Source organism: Protobothrops mucrosquamatus, unplaced genomic scaffold (assembly GCF_001527695.2).
Source record: "Protobothrops mucrosquamatus isolate PMUCROS unplaced genomic scaffold, P.Mucros_1.0 scaffold48559, whole genome shotgun sequence".
NCBI classification, from domain to species: Eukaryota; Metazoa; Chordata; class Lepidosauria; order Squamata; family Viperidae; genus Protobothrops; species Protobothrops mucrosquamatus.
The window spans coordinates 1-1075 of NW_015434287.1; the positions used below are offsets into that span (position 1 = coordinate 1).

Sequence of the window (1075 nt, forward strand, 5' to 3'; positions counted from 1 at the left end):
CCGACAGCCCCCACGGCACCCACCGACACTGGAGGAAACGGCTCTGTTCATGATGTCCAGGGCTTCATTGAATTTCTCCTTGATGGAGGGGTGGGCCAGCACCTGGTCGGAAAACATGGACTTCCAGCCCAGGTACCACTTGGTGATCTCCTCATAATTGGGGTTGTTGCTGAGCCAAGAACAGAGCACCTGTGGGGGGGGGGGAGGAAGAGGACCACTGACTTTAGGGGCCCTTCCGTGCCGCCCCTGGCAGCCCAAGAGTTCAAAGGCCGAGGACATGCTCCTGAACAAGGGAAGGGCCACCTTCTGCAGCAAGGTTGAGGGACCAAGAGGCCCAGCGGCTTTAGGGCTCCAACCGCTTGGGGCACGGTGGCTCTTAATCCCGGCCGGTCCCCGAGGGCCACCCACCTGAAGCCACTTGGGGAAGAAGTGCTTCTCCAGGAGCCCCACCAGGCTGGAGACAGAGATCATCCCTTCCCAGTCCATCACCCAGAAGAAGGCGTCCATGTGCTGCTGGTGGGGGTTGATGATCAGCTCGTTGAGACACAGGCCTGTGGGGAGAGGAGGGAGGATCAGCAGTTAAGGCTGCACAGACATTAACTCACCCTCCTGGGGGGCACAGCACAGCTGCTCCCCCATAAGCAGTCCAGCCTTTATATTTTGCATCGCATGAAATTAACTGCTTAGTTTTGCAATGCCTGACCGTCTTGGGCGGGCTGCAGGGGGATCCCAAAAACTGGACCAGGGAGGAGGAAAGCAAGAGCCACAGCTGGAGCTGGCAGTTTTCTTCCTTTTGGGGGGATGATTCCCGCCTCAGCTCTAAATCTCCACATGGGGATCATCGACTCACAGCTAAGCTGGCCCTGATCCTCCCTGCTGTTGGAAACGTGATTAAAATACCAACAAAATTGGATTGGTAAGAAAAAGAGTTTATTCTGCAGAAAATAGAAAAGCAGTTTGCAAAGTGCGGTGGATCCTGGTGAGAGACTTCAACAGGAAGTTCTAATCCCAGAGACCACACCAAAATATTCAAACTCACAACATTATATACACTCCTATCGCGACGCCCCCATCC

At 55.0% G+C, this 1075-nt stretch overlaps 1 protein-coding gene across 1 annotated transcript; it reads right to left on the bottom strand.

The window, feature by feature from the left end:
- Positions 1 to 23: 23 nt before the first annotated feature.
- LOC107302322 (tuftelin-interacting protein 11-like) lies at positions 24 to 551 on the bottom strand (the record flags this gene model as incomplete). Its single annotated transcript, XM_015831418.1, has 2 exons — positions 24 to 189; positions 409 to 551. Coding segments are annotated over 2 exons (309 nt in total), but the record flags the coding sequence as incomplete, so codon positions are not given.
- Between the last annotated feature and the right edge of the window lie 524 nt (positions 552 to 1075).